This window comes from Neolamprologus multifasciatus, chromosome 1, assembly GCF_963576455.1.
Source record: "Neolamprologus multifasciatus chromosome 1, fNeoMul1.2, whole genome shotgun sequence".
NCBI classification, from domain to species: Eukaryota; Metazoa; Chordata; class Actinopteri; order Cichliformes; family Cichlidae; genus Neolamprologus; species Neolamprologus multifasciatus.
The window spans coordinates 19,814,433-19,828,231 of NC_140439.1; the positions used below are offsets into that span (position 1 = coordinate 19,814,433).

Here is a 13,799-nt window from a genome sequence, read left to right on the forward strand (position 1 = left end):
AAAAAAACAAAAAAGGAAAAAAATCTTCCTTTTTAAAATGAAAAGGCGTGACTTAAAAAGTCATAACAGGCACCAAATGATGTATTTTTGTCCGTAATTTTTACTGAAATACCGAGGCTTCCAATTCACAGTCACACCTCGTGTTCAGGTGTTTGCTTATCTCATGGAAACAGCGACACGTTTCCGAGCCCTAAATAAAAGAAGTGGCAGCAACAACAGAACAGACAAAGGCAACAAACAACAACAGTCGGGCTGTTGATGGTCGGATTTATCTCGCTCCCGGCCGGGGGGTGGTGTTGGGGGGGGCTGTACTTCCTGTGCAGTGTAACATGTTTAACACACATTCCTCTGTGGTGACTCGATGACCTGTGCGCACAGAGCGATGTCCCGACCTGCCTGTCCCCATGCTAGTAGCTGATCCTTATATGGGTGTAAGGACGAGCTAATAAGTGGAAACAAAACACTTACGTGTAACTCATCAACCGACTTTCCAATCAACATGCAGGAAAGTCAGGCTTTAAGGTCAGAGTAATCATTAACTCTACTGTCTAACTATGTCTGTAACTTTCAGTTTCCTGCACCTTAATAAAAAAATAATTATTATATAACAACCTGTGACAGCAGCAGGACAGATTAAAAAAAAGAAAAGATTATGATTTTATATTCTTGCCAAGAGTTGAATAAAGAATAGATAATACCGATGCCGTGTCTACATATATAGCTTACAGACACGAGATGGTCAGGACAGTTTAGCCTGAAAAAACCTGCAGACAAAAAAAAACAAAACATGCAGACTGAAATAATTGAAGTGGTTTCAAAACCCCATTGCCTAAAGTACATTTGTTCATTTATCCAACATTAAACTTCTGATAGAGTAAACCTGACTTTATAAGTTAAATTACAGTCATGGTATACTGTAAACATCACAAGATGAAAATATCAAGAATGAGTACATTCAGTATTTGATAAATTCAGTGTCACTGTCATGAAAGTAAAACGATATGATGCTTTTATTGGGCGTTATAGGTGCATGAGTCATTTTAGCCATTGGTAGGTGGTTGCCAGGCAACTTATAATCATGTAGGAGGAGTTCCCAGCCAAACCAACAGACAGTTTTTGTATTACAGTAAGTAACTATAAAAAGTGACAAATTGTGGCTTTGAGGTTTTTCTGGCTAGCTATTTTTCCGTTCTGCTAGCCTAAGCTATGCTAACAATCTCATTGCTTTAGCCTTTAGCCTAGTTTAGTGTAGATTCCCTGCACCGTGTCAGAGGTACTTTTCTTCCTGAAAGTCATGATGATACAAATATCATAAATATGACATTTTCTGTAAACGCCTGGGTAGGGCTGGGCTATATCATACCGTTCACAGTAATACCGGTGTAATGTTGGGCAACGATAGGAAAATGAAATATCGCGATAGAACATGGGTAAAACGCGCATGCGCATTGCCTTTGTTTACATACGCACATGGCGGCGACGCAGAATGAGAAGAGCGAAAGTGGATTGTTAAATGAAATGAATGAACCAGAATTGGTTTGTAAAAATGCTGCAACTTCAGTGGTGTGGAACTGGTTTGGCTTTCATCCGTCAGGTACACAACAAAGCACTATTTTTGGTAGAGCGTGTTAGCGGGCCGTCGTTAATCCTTTGATTTTTCTGAAAATCGATAGTGCCCCTTATAATCCCGTGTGCCTTATGTATGAATTCTGGTTGTGTTTACTGACCTCGAAGCGATTTTATGTGGTACAGGGCGCTCGAAAATCTGTCAAATGTTTCAGTACGACTTCGCTAAGCTACGAACCGCACTGCTTGATGGATTGTCAGAGCATTATGGCTATCACAGGCAGGCGCCTCGCGGAGTGATACGTACTGTGCTTCAACATAATATTACCTTATTGTGTGTGTATAACCTCTTTTTAAGTTTTGTGGATATTATACATGGTTATGCTGAGGATATGTCGGCCAATTTCCACTGGAAATGCCTTTGGTTAAACTGTCACTAAGGAATTTGCATTTGCACTGTTAATTTTTTATATAACTTTAATGCACATAAAAAACTGCTTGTTTAAGTGAAAATACATTGATGTTTTTTTTTTTTTGCAGTAATAAAGTTGAGGAGTTGTAAAGTATTTTGTCTAGTGTCAATTATATCGTCAGTTATATCGTTATCGCAAATTTTCAAATGTATATCGTGATAAATAGTTTTGGTCATATCGCCCTGCTCTATGCCTGGGTACGTTTAGCAGTGTTCAGATATTGGTTTGCATGCAGAAGAGTACCTGTCTATTCATTTTCATTTTCAGAATTATTAACCGAGCGACCGAACTGTAATCATTGTGCTATTCGTATGTGACTCTAAACATTAGAAAGAAACTAACATGTGCAGTTCATCTTTCCAGCACACATGTACTGTATCCTACTTGCTGCTCTGAACTGCAAATGTACCCTCCTGATTAAAGGAAGCAGGTTTAGGAAAACTGACTGGTCGTGATTCGTTATTATGTCAACATTATTTTGTTTTGTGTATCCAAATTGGCAACAAACGCATGCTCTGACATGACCCTAATTGCATATATCGTGTAAGAACACCCCCCCCCCCCCCAAACCCCTTGCTGCTTCCAAACAAAACGAGGATGGTGTTAATACATTCAGGATACAGAATCTACTCTGATGTGAAGCACATTCTCCTAATCAAGAGAGACCAAATGAGGGCCAACTTTCCATTACAAGTCAGATTTCAGGTGAATTAGATTTAATCACACTCTCGGCTTACATATGCAAAAAGTGAAATAAGCCCCGCTGTTTAGGAATAACCCCAAAATCTGCAAACATAATGCAGAAAGCTCACAGCGTGGCTTTTGCCAATTTGCGGGGTTTTTTTTGGAGCGCTAAGAAAAACAATAGACACACTCCCTAAATACGGCTGGACTCCTTCATGATTGAGTCATTGCGAATCAGGCACGTCAGTTCTTTACCAGAGCACGTATCGCCTGTTCAAATCATTTAAGTCTGGACCATTAACATATTGTGCAAACAATGCAATCCGAAACCACAAAACCTAATCAAATCTTCATTATTGGCTCCTTCTACCCAGACAAAATTACAGAAACATTGATGGGACACAGAGAAAAACGCACAGCCGTGCTTGAGATGCATTTCATGTAGAACTAATCCGAGCTCTTAATGGCTCACCGCAAAAGTCCTACAGTAGTGGAGTTTGCCACTAGGTGATTAGCAAAGTTACACAGAGCATTTAAAAATCTGATAAGAATAAATGTGAAATATGTCAAGCATAAAGGCATTTTACTAAATAAGCTGAGACATTGAATGCTTTAAAACTTATGTTTTTAAATGTGACTGCTGTCAGATTATAATAGCTACTAGAAATACCTACATGGTGATTTAGTCTACAGTACATGATAAACTGCAGCAGGGTAATGTTAATAAATACATGACAAGACATTTAGTCATTTCATTTCAGATACAACAATGAAGTCATGTCAAGTCATGTTGTGACTCATGATTGCTGGTTAGTAGTTATCACAGTGCCTTGACCCACCCAACTGCTGGAAGAGTAGAGCAATACTCTTGGATGTAACGGGCAGCGTGTCGTTCAGGGGTGTCTGGATGAGCTGACGGTCTCCTGCTCCCAGGCTAAATAGCTTCTGTAAACAGAAAAAAAGGGCGTGACAGTCAGACAACAGCAATAGAACATTTTAACGACGTCTACAGGGTCGAGAAGTCCGACGACTGACAGTCACAGGACTGCTCTGAGCCCGTGGGGCATGAAGAAGATGCATTCTATTCAATGCAAACACTGTGTGGACCATCTGAATAAGTCTTTTTCTCACTAATCAAAAACACAACTGATATGGTGCACAGCTGCATCAATATAAAAAATGATTCATGCACTGCAAAGATTAAAAAACATATTTCCAAGGTGTGTACGTGTTGTTCAGATCAACACAGACTCTAATCAGTCACCTAAAAGCTGTGCTTTAATTATTCTCACAAATACATCCTGATTCAGACTGTGTGCAGGTATCCTCTGATATAATCTCACAGTATCATATAAAGGTCTCATGGGGTCCTCATTCACACAATTCCTGGCATACCTGTATGTTCAACTGTGTTTTGTTTTGACAAATGAGTCTGCTTGGGTCTGGCAGACCTGAGGACATGAGATTTTTTAGTGGCATCTTGCTAGAGAACAGAAGGGGCCAAATTCTTCCTTCTAACAGCACATTATCCATCATTTAAAACAAAATCAGATGAGAAAGCGAGAAACCCGCTGTGGCAGAATGAGCGGGCTGCGTTTTTGTTCCGGGTGTTAAATAAATTATCTTATGCCTAGCTTAACGGAGCCTTTTCTTCTGACATTTGGCCACCAAAATACTTTATGATATCAAGAGGGATCCTAATGCAGTGACAGTGCAGTACAGTCCTCAAAAATGCTACAGATAAAGTTCAAGAGATTTTCTTTCTTGCTCCACTCTAAGAGTTTATTTCATGGCAGACTAGACGAGTAGACTAGAACTTCGCCTGAACCCTGAACATGATGGTGGTGACTGGCTGCAAAGCAAACATCAGTCTGCATCACTGAACCTCAGTCATCCACTTACAATCTGGCTCAAAGCAGAGCAGGGTTGACATTAACTACCAACTAGCACAAAGTCCTGGACCTGTGACCCCTCCTTGAAAAACCATCCAACAGCAGAGCTAGACAGTGATATGTGGACATATTCTCTCTTAGGTCAGACTTACCTGAGATCCACCAGCAACAGGAACCAAGAACGTAAAAAGGTTGGCCACCAATCCCTCCAAAGGGAAACTCAGGCTATCGATGTAGACCGTGTAGATCAGCCCTAAGCACCCCTGTAAGAACAACATGTGGAAGACAACTAAGACATGGAGAAAAAGGAAAGAAGCAACCATCAATGTGCTTAATAAGTGTCTGCATTTCCTCTTTTTGGGCCAAGAGCAAAGGATCCTCAGTAGGTAAGGTCTGCTAGTAAGGTTATTACCATGGATGGTATGACTGGCCTTACGCCAGCACAAACTGACCTTAATGAAAGGCTCAAAGTTTCTTATGCACCTGAGACTCCTGTACTTTCTGAAGTGCATGCCTACACTACACCCATTTTACAGACAGAACAAAGCAGATTAGTATCTGCAAGACGAAAATCAGGTTGACAAAAATTCTGAGAATTCTTCCGAACGGTCAGAAAAAACATTTTTTAAATCAAGATTTAATCGTGCGGTGTCTTATTACCCGGAATATTTCGGGATAATCCAGCCTGGACACGAGAATGAGACTTTTTGGTGCAAACACTTGAGCTGGCTGGATCAGGCCATCCACTTCTGCCTCCTCATCTTCATCGCCATCAGCTTCAATGTTCTTTGATCCCTGAAACATAAAAAGAGCAGTCGTTACTTTATAATAAGAAGCACCTTGAGGTGACTGTTGTGATTTGGCACTGTATAAATAAAATGGCCTTTAACTGAATTGAATACAGCCCAAAGAAATGTTAAAAATCCTCCTTTGTCTACACTGAGCAGAAAAAAAAAAACCATTCATGAAAGGCTGGACAATTAATTATCCTCTTTCACAATGTTGCATTTTAGTACAGCCAGCGGAGCCACTCTGTTAATTTCTTCAATTACGATGATTCTAATAAAAGATTTCTCCAAAGGGACCAAGATTAAATGAGATTTGCTTACAGAAGAGTCAAAAATGACTTTAGGAAGTTCATACTCCTTCTCTCCTAGGATCACATCATAATACAGCAAATGCAAAACATCAGTGACAAAAATACCAAACAAGTTAACAACTGCACAGCGCTTAGTATCTGTTGTGCAAGATAGAAAATTTACAGTTTCGATCTGGTCTCTATTGAGATCCACGAGCTGCATTACAACACTGATACGCCAATCTCTCGGTGCTCATTCCAAACTAAAGCCTTTATCACAGTCTAGTATATTTCTCCAGGCAGTCAAAACATGCCGCAAGGGCTTAGGTATCTCCAGCACCAAGGAGTGCAGGATCAAAATATCTGTTCTATCCATCTGAGAATTTGGGGGGGGGGGGGGGGGGGGGGGGGGGGGGGTTGGTTCAATTATTTAACAAAATACATTCCTGCGCTGCCTGTCTGGACGCTCTCTAAAATCTAGCTGAGCAGATAAAGACGTCAACTCAGAGAGTTAAGACTGTTAAAACACCCTCACGTTTCAAGAAGATCTTCAGCGCTCTAAAGTGAACGCTGGAATGTTTGAGGTACCCCGATGGTCTCGATGAGACCAAATATAGCCTGACCTAATGATTAATATGAGCCAGACAGATAAAAGATAAGGCCGTGTTGTGGATAATAAACGTTTATAGGGTCAGTCTTTATGCTACAGCATGTAATCTACACCAAGCAGACACGCATCTCGGTCAAGTGTCTCTCTATCAGACACAAACATCTCAGTTAGTTTAATCTGTTTGAGTGAAGCGTATCAGTTAAACTGTAAGACAAACTGTATTGTTTTCATGTTTTTTTTAAAAGCCTAAAGATAGCTTCAAAATTAATTAGATTAACTTCTCACTTTATAAACTAATACATTATGTGCCAACATCAAAATCAGTGCAACGCTCTGCTTGGAAGCCCTGATTCTTTCCAAGAAGGACGGCACTTGGGCATACATGAGACATCTAAATATTATTGTAAAACAAGCATGCCCCCCACCATGGGGAAAAAGGCACTCCGTGACTCCCCTTCAGGACAATGTGGCTGACAACATTACAAAATCTGCTTCAGAATCACTCCATCACCAGCAGCATAGCAAAGAGTTCAAGGCCTTGACCCATTTTAACTGGAAAAAAAGCTAAAACAACCCGATTCTCAAGGCCCCCAAAATGATCTGCTGCCAATGTCCCAGTGCCAGACACCCCCAGAGGTCCAATGTCCATAACTCAATGGATTGAAGCATTCCACGTGGCATCAGGGACTCTTGCACATGTATTACTGATTAAAATACTGCTTCAGGTGTGGGATTTTTGACTGAGTGAAAAGATTAAGAAATCCACTTTTCCAACCTGGCAACAAAGTTTACATGTTGAAACACACCTGCTCTGTGATTATACATACGTTTACACTCCTCTAGTGCCACAAAAAAGTGTTCAAAAATGTGTTTTTTGAGCATAGCACGAGTTCTCCCTGTAGGCTCGATCATGTCTGCTAAATATGTGGAGCATTATCAAAATTCAACTATGTCTGCATGAAATAGAATTTCCAGAGGTCATCCTCGTGTTAAAGTGAAATCCTGTCGCTAAAGTCCTCCTACTCTTCACAAAGCCATTGTGTAAGAACTGAAAGGATGAACATGACAGCTAGCTTCACTATGAGGATAATGAGGGTGATCCACTTATCTGTAAACCCTAACATGCTTTTCACAGACTTCACCAACAAGAGGCGAGCATTGAGATTTCTGCCCATTGTCAGGTTATTTTCTTTACTTTGATGTGTCAAAGTGGAAAAAATGCACTCAGTTATGCAAACTGAGGCATGCTTTAATACAAATGTAATTATAATGTGATTCACACAACAAGTTCAAATGCTAATGAGAAAAGGATGCACTACAACAGAGCTGAATTCAGGCATTCCACCAAAGTGACTCATTGCTATTTTGAAGTTGACACATTTCTCTTACGGGGCTCGATTTCAAATTTCCCTCAAAGATGTTAAACTGATATAAGTGGAATGTGATTGATGACTGCCTTCCACATGCAAAAGGATGTGAGGTCACAGTGGGCAGAGTGACAAAGAGTCATTTAAGGCCTCCAACAAAGGCCAACACAGTGAAACAATTATCTTGGTATTGTGTGGGCCTCTGGCAGGGAGAGAAGTTAACAAGATCACTGGTAAGTATGAAAATGATCCCAATGAAACTAATCTGTAGTAATCAATAATTTATGGGGGTTTTGGACATTGGTGCCGTGACCACTAATCTGCAATCAAATGCAGTCTTGTATGCATGAGTAAATCACATGCCGAAGGGGAGCAGAGGTTATCCTGTCTTTCCTCGGCCAAGTCACAATTTATTAGGCTGGATGCAAACAAGCTGTTTTATAATAACGCCTGACTTTCTGGAAGACATCAACCACGCGACAAGCATTCCTGAGAACTAAAGAAGAGTGCCAAAGATGGCAAAAAAACAAAAACAAAAAGCAAATCAATAAGCCTAAAATGAAAACAGAAAGTCACATTGCCCAAGCTTCATATCCCTAAGGGTGTCTAATGGTTATGAAAAGCACACAAGAATGACAGTGACCTTGTTTTGGGGAAGAGGAAGAAACTGACTTCAACATTTTGATATCAGGGGCTTACAATGTGATGATCTCATGCACTGCTTTCTACTAAAGAGGACAGGTGACTGTAGATTTGTATTATTACTGTGGCTCACATGGCAGCTCAAGGGGTTACAGGTGATGCACTGATCTGACATTTTGATCAAATATCAATGCGATCACTGATGATGAGATGATGTTGGTTACAGCTAACACATCACTAACACTGCACTGATTGCTAACAGGGGAGCTAATGTAGCATTTAAGAAGCTAAAAACTAGGAAAAAGCAAAGATAGAGCAGCTGGAAGGTATTTCACTTCCAGCTGTTCGCAAAAGTTTTTAAGATGAAACATAAAATGATCAAGTGAGTTGACAAGGCTGAAAAACTCCAACAGTACATTATGATTTCTCTCTTTTACTCAGTGGCACATAATGCTTGTTTGAAGGCTTCTGCTGCAATTCTAGTAAAAATTGAATACTATCGCCAACGGGTTCTTGTCCACTCCACTTTACACATGACATGTTTGTGTGGACCTGTAAACGGTGGTGGGTTCAGACTGAGCAGGGAATAAAGGAGAAACTCTCTAAGCTGAAATGAGACTGCAGATAAGTTCATGTAGTCCACATTTTGGTCAAAGGTAGAGACTGTGGAGTACCTGCAGGTTGACCTCGGCCTCGAAGAAAGTGAGGCAGGAGCAGTAGTGTCGGTCTGAATCGATATCTGTCAGCACAACGGTGAAGAAGGTGGGTGCTTTCCGATCTCTGGACAGCCTCCAGCCTCCAGGCTGGCAGAACTGAAAAGCCAAAAAACAGTAAAATGACGTCACAGAGGAATCCACAGAATCACATCTCACTTACAGTAACATTTGGTTACTTTTGATTTTTTTTAATAAATTCAGTGGTCACTGAGACTTTTTGCTGGTAAACCAATCAAACCTTCAAATTACTGTGAAATACTGCAGCAGGTCCTAGCTGAATCCCAACGCCCCCATAAAGAGCAAAGACAGGATGTCCTGCTCTGGGGTTGCAATTTCATCTCCTATGCATGCCACAGAGCAGGAAGTGGCATGTTGAGAATGTATTTTCTTTAAAAATCGTCAGCGATGGTGCTTGTTCTAATTGAAGGTCTGAGCATGAGAGGAAATGTCGCACACAAGACTTACAGGGACAAAAAAACCTCCAAAACAAAAAACAGGAATTAAGCAACTTTATACATTAAATCAAAGCTAAAACTGAGAATAACAACAAATATTTATTTATCCTACTGTTCCAATTTCTTATTCAGATTTTTGTATGAATCATCATTTAAGAAAACAACACATCTGAAAGGCAGACCTCTCTGTTACACCGTTTTATTGATTCAGACTGTCCGGGGTATGAGAGAGTCCTGTTCTCCCAAAATCTTCCTGGAATGACTTATTATTTAGACTTCCAGACATTCCTGTTTACTGACGATTTAAGTATCACACAAATCAATAATTTTCTATGCGTGACAAAACTGAGCCATTTTTAGAAAACTGTGGGCACAGAAACTCAGAGCGAGACCATTACAATAATAAGAAGCATTTTAAACTGGTTTTAGGTCCCAGAGCAACAACAGCGTGAGTCATCTCCAATCCTGACACAAAACATCTGCAAAGTGTGGGGAAAAAAACAAGCTTTTCCCGATACGTTGTTTAGTTAGACAAAACCGGTTTATCAATCTATTGACTTTATAGTTAGAGACATAAATTGCTGTTGATGTTGCCTTCACATAAACACTTGCAATTCTTCAAGCTGAAAATAAACCCGCCCACTGTTTGGAGAAATAGATGAATTATTTGTTCTTATAGATAAACTTTGAATAGTTTATCTTCCCAAAAACAAAAAGAAAAAGGAATAAATAAGCCACGTGGCACACGAGAGAACAGAGGGCCAAAGTATGAGGGGCAGGCAGGCATTTGGTCAGAGAGTTGAGTGTTTGTGTCTGATCCTTCTCTTGTTTTTGCAGGAGGCCCAACTGGCTCTGGTTTTGAAAATGGTGTTTAGACTGCTCCTCAGGGGTTACGCAGGGGATCACCGGACACATGGAGGAAGAGAGGAGACCGGGTTAAGGAGGGGCAGCTGAGGGCAAAAACAGATGAACAGATGGGTAGATAGCTGGCTCTGTACACGAGGTAGTGTCTCTTGGGCAGCAAATGATAAGAGGTCAACTAAAAAAAAAAATTTAAAAAAAGGAGAAAAGGGAATTAAAGGGGAGGGATGGAAAACAGAGATTAAGAGAGGAAGGGAGGAAAGAGAGAGATGGGAGGGGGACAAGGGGCCTGTTCAACCTGGAGGTTCAGACCAGGATGCCATCTTCTAGCAGATACAATAGCCCACAGGAAATCTGTTAAACCTGCATTGTGGGGAGGAGTGTGTGTGTGTGTGTGTTTGTGCATGAATGCTCGGGCCAGACAGGATCCAAGGACAAGTGCGGATAACTGTGCTCCTGTCCTAAAGTATTCCAACTATGCCATTCATTGTTGTCAAAAAAGAGACAAACACATTTGGGACCACATAGCTCAGAAGATCACAGGAGATAATAACATCCTGTGTGTGTGTGTCTGTGTGTGTGTTGTATTTCTCCATGTGTGTTTCCGTAGTGGTGAACATATGTGTGAGATGGGGACTATGACATGGTGACATGCAGGCAGCAGATGAAAAGGTGATGGTGAAATGATGAATTGCCTTCCATAATGTTAAATAAGTGTTTATTAAGTCAGGGGTTTCTCTCCTGTAGGTCTGCAGAGACACTTCAGGGCTGGCACAGGTTCAAAGACACTTGACTGAGTTTGGTGTTTAAACTTCATGGTATTCAGGGACCAATGCTTCCAGACAGACATCAATTTACATGCAACTTATCACTGTCTACATAAAACATGACTGTGTATCTTTGATGTAGCTGGATCCAATTCGGACTCTACAAAGAAAGTGATTCCACGTATCCTACGCAGCTGCATTTTTATAAAAACGTGTCTCATTTCCGAGGTTTTAAACATTCAATGCTTATGACGCTACAAGTTTCAGGCCTGTGCAACAACTGAGTTTGGATCCTACACTAAGGTGTTCACATATGGTGACTGTTGTCTGCTTGATTAAAACTATTTCAAGTAAGTTGAGTATACTGATGCTGTATCTCTGCAACCTAATAGAAAGGAAGGGCATCTCTGAAGGTCTGCAATGCTTTTCACAAATGTTGTCATTTTAAATCAACTGCATGTAAAACATCAATCCGAAGAAATCCTATGTGATTTGTAATTAAGTGTGGATATACCGATAGTAAGACTTTTCTTAAGTTATTCCTCTTTAAAAAGGAAGTGAATAAAATGTGGGGTGGGGGGTTCTTTGCCATGAATGGAGTTACCCCCTGCAGGCTATTAGCAGGAATTCAGAATTGGGGAAAATCCTTGCTGGATTCACTTTTCAGATCCAGAAGCTAACCACAAACCGAACTTTTATGTAGAGGTTTAGGTCTGCCTGCAAAACTGCATTTGTTTCCTTCTATGCTACATTCTTCAAACAGAAACAGTAACTGCTATATAGGACAGATAGATTCCAGAGACCAAGCAGAAGGTAACAAAAGGTGAAAGCACTGACTGACAGGATCAGACATAGGCTACACACTGACCTATAGCATGACACGGGAATCAATTACAGAGCAACACGTGCTAACAGTTTAGCCTTTATACAGCTAAGAGAAAGGACATCTCCTGGTCCAAAATTAGATCTCACTCAAATGACAAAGGATCTCTGGGACACACTTGCTCTGCTGATGTCAGAGGCGAGCTGACTGCAGCCCTCCAGCTAAACCTACCACGTCGCATCATGTGCTACAGCCCAGCATGACCTACTCCCAACACCACAATTCACCACCTCAGTCAGTGATATTAGATATACAGTCTGACCTGCTAAGCATCGTCACAGCACCAATCAAAAGCGAGAGAGAGAAAAAAAGAAGGAACACAGCTGCATTGCCTGAACAAGACACGGCAACATTCTTATATTATGACAAGTGATTAAAGCTTGCTTAGGTTGGTGCGGCCAGCTTAAACAGGGGCAGCCGCCATTACTAACGATGACTAAGGAAAAAGAGTCAACGATATCGCCCCTTTAAGTCAGCTTTGTTTTCCACCAGTATGACACAATTGAAACATGACTGGAAAGTGGGGTTTAAGTGTTTTCATTATGAACACAACATTTCAGAGTCCTGTACTAGGAGAAATACAAACAGACTCTGAAGGGTCATAAAACCTTGAAAGAGTTCCCGTCACCACAAATGAACTCTATCCCGCAAATCCTCCACGAGAGAATTATTTCATACTCTGGTTAGGTTACTACATCCAAAAGTTCTCGCATGTTTTCTCTCCGCAGCAATAAAATGTGTATAGACCGAGCTGTCTCCTCTAATCTGATCGTCAACAAGAATAACCCAAAGTGGATGAGAGAAAAAGGAAAATATTTTCCTCTACAATCCTCTAATTATATAGGCAACTTTTTGTGTATGAGACAGAGGGAGAGACCCAGAAAATGCAGGAATATGGGTGGTTTTTAAAATGACAACACATACAAAACACAGAAGCTGAGTTCACACACACTAACATTTGCATTTCCAAAAATAACTGTTCTCACATCCTAAAGCAGGTGTCACTGAAAGGAAACACATAAAAAAAAAACAACTTCAACTTTTAAAGAATTCCAAGACAATGCTACCAGGAAAACCTAACAGCAGATGTGCCCTACACCACGTGCTTCCATCATCCTCTTCCCTCTACCTTGCTCTTTCCCCATTCTTGTGGAAGCATGCCAGGAAGACAACACAATGACGGAAAGTGAAGTGCAAGGTGTCAGGGGCTGGCCAGGGGGTGAGAAGGTCAGCGGCGTGCAGCCTAGCCAGGATTCCATCTTTATCAGGTCTGCAGGATGAGCAACGGACAAAACAACCAGAGATGGCTGCGAGCGAACAAACATGCTTACGTCCACCCCACACACACCTCATCTCCTTCACTCAAGGACACCCAGATGATGACAGGAAATGAAACGGTCAACAAAAAAACAAACAAAAGAAAAAAAAAACCCTCCCACACCATAACTCCCAAACACTTCTCCATGGTTACAGTGACTTAATTCACTTTACTGCAGCACAGATGCATCACAAAAGCCTCTGAGGTGACATCTGATCTCCTCAGCTCTGCTAGTTTGAAAGTCTGGTTTACTTTACAGATCTGTTATGTAATACAGGGGACATATGGTTCATTTTAAAGATAGATTATTTTTAGACAACCATGATAGAGCACAGCATGTAAAAAAAAAAAAAAGTAAAAATGTCAAGTCAGGCAGTGAAGTAAGACTCATCTAGCAAATATGGCAAACACTAATGCAGTAATGTACACAGAATTCCGTGCTTCATAAATACCACATGTGTAAGAAATGTAACACTGGAAAAGGACC

The 13,799-nt window shown here is 40.8% G+C and overlaps 1 protein-coding gene and 1 long non-coding RNA gene across 2 annotated transcripts in view; both read right to left on the minus strand.

Moving 5' to 3' along the window:
* sbf2 (SET binding factor 2) overlaps nucleotides 1-13,799 on the minus strand; it is a 111,467-nt gene that overhangs the window by 64,747 nt on the left and 32,921 nt on the right. The window contains exons 3-6 of the mRNA XM_085163075.1: nucleotides 8,987-9,124; nucleotides 5,276-5,410; nucleotides 4,768-4,878; nucleotides 3,563-3,668 (exon numbers count right to left, since the gene is read on the minus strand). Of these exons, the coding sequence (XP_085019201.1) occupies nucleotides 3,563-3,668; nucleotides 4,768-4,878; nucleotides 5,276-5,410; nucleotides 8,987-9,124 (490 nt within the window). The remainder of the gene's footprint in view (nucleotides 1-3,562; nucleotides 3,669-4,767; nucleotides 4,879-5,275; nucleotides 5,411-8,986; nucleotides 9,125-13,799) is intronic.
* On the minus strand, nucleotides 6,094-8,980 carry LOC146525645 (uncharacterized). Its single transcript, XR_014874583.1, has 2 exons — nucleotides 6,746-8,980; nucleotides 6,094-6,694 (listed from the first exon to the last, which is right to left on the minus strand). It is a non-coding gene; the product is annotated as an uncharacterized LOC146525645 (long non-coding RNA).